The sequence below is a fragment of the Poecilia reticulata genome, linkage group LG7 (assembly GCF_000633615.1).
Source record: "Poecilia reticulata strain Guanapo linkage group LG7, Guppy_female_1.0+MT, whole genome shotgun sequence".
In the NCBI taxonomy this organism is placed as follows: Eukaryota; Metazoa; Chordata; class Actinopteri; order Cyprinodontiformes; family Poeciliidae; genus Poecilia; species Poecilia reticulata.
In genome coordinates this window covers 30132481-30136216 of record NC_024337.1, presented here as the reverse complement: position 1 = coordinate 30136216, position 3736 = coordinate 30132481, and the positions used below count along the sequence as shown (strand labels likewise).

General features: G+C 44.4%; 1 protein-coding gene across 1 annotated transcript in view; it reads right to left on the bottom strand.

Moving 5' to 3' along the window:
* Positions 1–3736, bottom strand: part of LOC103468105 (acetyl-coenzyme A synthetase, cytoplasmic-like) — a 32400-nt gene that overhangs the window by 1318 nt on the left and 27346 nt on the right. Inside the window, exons 5-12 of the mRNA XM_008414955.1 lie at positions 3185–3403; positions 2267–2400; positions 2045–2177; positions 1912–1968; positions 1481–1561; positions 1292–1400; positions 1143–1211; positions 157–333 (exon numbers count right to left, since the gene is read on the bottom strand). Coding sequence (XP_008413177.1) covers positions 157–333; positions 1143–1211; positions 1292–1400; positions 1481–1561; positions 1912–1968; positions 2045–2177; positions 2267–2400; positions 3185–3403 — 979 coding nt within the window. The remainder of the gene's footprint in view (positions 1–156; positions 334–1142; positions 1212–1291; positions 1401–1480; positions 1562–1911; positions 1969–2044; positions 2178–2266; positions 2401–3184; positions 3404–3736) is intronic.

Sequence of the window (3736 nt, the reverse complement as noted above, 5' to 3'; positions counted from 1 at the left end):
TCTGACCCAGTCCTGACCCTTTCCTGCCCGGTTCTGCCTGGTTCTGACCCGGTTCTGCCTGGTTCTGACCCTTTCCTGCCCGGTTCTGCCCAGTTCTGACCCAGTCCTGCCCAGTTCTGACCCTTTCCGGCCCGGTCCTGCCCGGTCTGGACCCACCTTGCTTCCTGAGCTCGGCCTCCAGCGCCTGGCTGAACGCCACGCCGTCGTTCAGCGTGACGAAGCAGTAGAGGCTCTCTCCCTTCACCGCATGGGGGCGGCTCACCACGGCGGCTTCGGCCACCGACTTGTGCTCCACCAAGGCTGACTCCACCTCCGCCGTGCTCAGCAGGTGACCTGGAGGAGAGCAGCAGGACAGACGCACCTTCACACCACGGATAAAACAGCTCCGGCTTCTTCTTTATCCTTTATTTTGGTGTGACCAGCAATTAATCGATAAGCTGCGATTAATACGTTTTCTGTTGTATCAAGATGGCCGACCGCCTTTATAACATGAAGGTAAAATTTTGCATTATATGCTGAATTAAAAAAAAATACAAAACATCATATTTAAACTTTTATGTGCCCAAATAGCTAACGCTAGATAATCTAGCATTAGCATTACCGATGCTAAGTCTAGTTAGTATTAATATTAATCTTGGTCCTGATCGCGTTCTCAAATACTAAGCTATTTCTTTAAGAATTAAATATTTGCGTGACATAATATATTAAGTTAGCGGAAATGACATTAGCCTTCAGTAGCCAGTCCTAGTTATCCTAACATTACATAGGTAATGCTAATTATTGGTAAYGCTAGTCATGCTGGTTGTCCTYGCATTAGCATTAACCAYAGAAATAGCATTCACGCATTAGCTAGTTATTCAAATATAGATGCTAATGCTAGTTATGCTAACATTATCATTGCCCATGTTAATGATAGTTAACATTAGCATTATATATGATAATATCAGCTATCCTGCTAACATGATAACAATTATTGTTGCTAATGCTAGCTTTGCTACCATTAGTGATGCTAGCTAAGCTAGCATTAGCATCAGCAGCTAACTATCCACACCTAAACTCCACAGATTTCAAGGCTATCAGGGTCTTTCAAATCATTACGACCGCTCTGATGAGAGCGCGTTTGTTCGGCTAGCGACGCTTACCTGAGACATTCAGCATGTCGTCTATCCTCCCCGTTATCCAGTAGTATCCATCCTTGTCTCTACGGCAACCTTCAGGTAGAAACAGGTGATGAGAACAGACCAGGGCGACTCCTGATCAGCTGATGCCGATATAAATAACCGCGTCTCACCGTCCCCCGTGACGTAATATCCCGGGAACTTCTTGAAGTACGTGGCTTCGAATCTCTCGTGGTTCCCGTAAACGCTGCGCATCACGCCGGGCCACGGCTGCTTGAACACCTGCGGAGAAGCGAGGGCGCCATCAACGCAAGGCGACAGAGGAAAACATACGGCAAGACAACAACATATTTAATCCTGACCAGGTATCCTTCACTCGGCCCTTCCAGCTCTTCTCCAGACTCATTCAAGATGGCCGGCACCACGCCGAAGAACGGAAACGTCTGAGGACGGAAAGTCAGATAGTTAGACATTTTATCAAATATATGTAGTTCAGTTACTTTCTAAAATAAAGTAACTGAACTATATATATATATATATATATATATAGGATTCTCTGAATGTATGACTGATCAGTTGTTATTTAATCCCTGCCAGAACCTTTGCTTATGTATTTTTTCCCTCCCTTAATAACAAACATTTAAAAACTCACTAGTTGTTTTTTGTTCTGAAACATGAGAAACACGAAAATCCAGTAAAACAGGAGCGAATACTTTTCACACCAGTGCAAACTGGGAACCCGGACTGGACCAGAATCCTGTGGCTGTTTTTCTGAACTGGGTCGTTTACTCACAGCGGATCCGGGTTTCGTGGGCGTCGCCGCCGGCAGAGGAGTCAGCACGTGTCCGCCCTGAAAGCCAAAAGCACAGAGAGGTTGAACCGGGTCGTCATGCCGACGCAGCCCGACGGGTCGGGTCGGTACTGACGGTTTCAGTCTGCCAGAAGGTGTCGACGATCGGGCATCGTTTCTCCCCCACCACGCCGTGGTACCACTGCCACGCCTCCGGGTTGATGGGCTCGCCCACCGTCCCCAGAACCTTCAGCGATTTGCGTTTGTGCCTTTAAAAAAAAAAAGCAAAGAAAGTCGATTCAGGACGAGTTCGTGTCTCCGAGTTGGATCGGAAACGGGTCGGAAACGGGTCGCTCACTTCTGCACCGGGTCGCTGCCGTACTTCATCAGCAGCCTGATGGCGGTCGGCGCCGTGTAGAACTTTGTCACCTGGTATTTGTCCACGATCTGCCACATGCGGCTGACGTCGGGGTACGTAGGCAAACCCTCGAACTGGAAGAGAGAGAGAGAGAGAGAGAGAGAGAGAAAGAGAGAGAGAGAGAGAGAGAGGCCACGTCACCATGGCAACGACATAACAGGAAGAGGAAAAACATTCCTGCAAAATTAAATGGAAACGAGAGAAAAGAAACTAACCGGACGTGTTATAAATGTTCATATGTTCAAAAAGAGTTGAGTAATAATATTATGAGGAATATATGATACCGAGAGTCACAACAATATGAGAAAAGCCAGAATATTGTCACAATAATACGAGAATAAACTCATAATATTCCAAAATAAAGYTGTAATATTAGCAGAATAAAGCAGTAATTGTATAAGAAAAAGGAGGAATGCTAATCGTCCTGTGAATTCTTACTGTGGTTTAAGTTTTACAAACTTTCTATTTTAAAGAAATGATCAAAACCTAAAGAGCTGTTCACATCGAAACTTTGCCCTCATTAAATCAACTTTATTCTACTATTAACTTTATTAGTAGTTAGAATAATAAATTTAAACCAATGGCTTAAACTGATCAAAACTAAATTACAATTGAAAATATGAAGTCAAATCAACAAGTTAACTTAATAATTAAACTCTTTGCTCTCAGAAGGTCGACTTCCTCGTCACAGTGAACGATAAGAAATAAATTAATATTATTATGACGTTGTTTTTTGTTCTGAAACACTAAAACATGATAAACACAAAATCCAGTCAAACAGGAGCGTGTGTGGAGACGTTGCTCCCGTCTTCACACACTAACGGGCGGAAAAAGTGAGATCAGTTAACGGTTCCTCACCAACACGCTGGTGGCGCCGTTGGCCAGCGGTCCGTACGTGATGTAGGAGTGGCCGGTGATCCAGCCGATGTCCGCCGTGCACCAGAAGACGTCGTCGGGCTGATGGTCGAACACCAGTTTGAAGGTGGTGGCGACGTAGAGCAGGTATCCGCTGACCGTGTGCAGGACGCCCTGCGGAGAGGAAACCGTCAGCAAACCGCAGCAGGAGGCTGCGTTACACTGCAAAAACTAAATACAACCAAGTATTTTGTCTAGTTTATGCTGCAAATATCTTAGTACTTTTTAATTAAGACAAAAGTAACTGTTCAGGAAAATAAATGAGCTTATAATTCTAGAGTATTAAGAAAACCTAGCTCCACTGGCAGATTCTTTCATTTTTAATGTTATTATTTATTAATTTTTTTTTACATATTTGTTGAAATTGTCACCATATCATAAAGGTACCACATAAAACAGATAATCTGAATATTTTTTTTAGCTAATCTGCCTTCTCCCCTAACGAGGAACAACCAATCAGAGCCAGGAGGCGGGTCTTAGCGCTGTCAATCACCT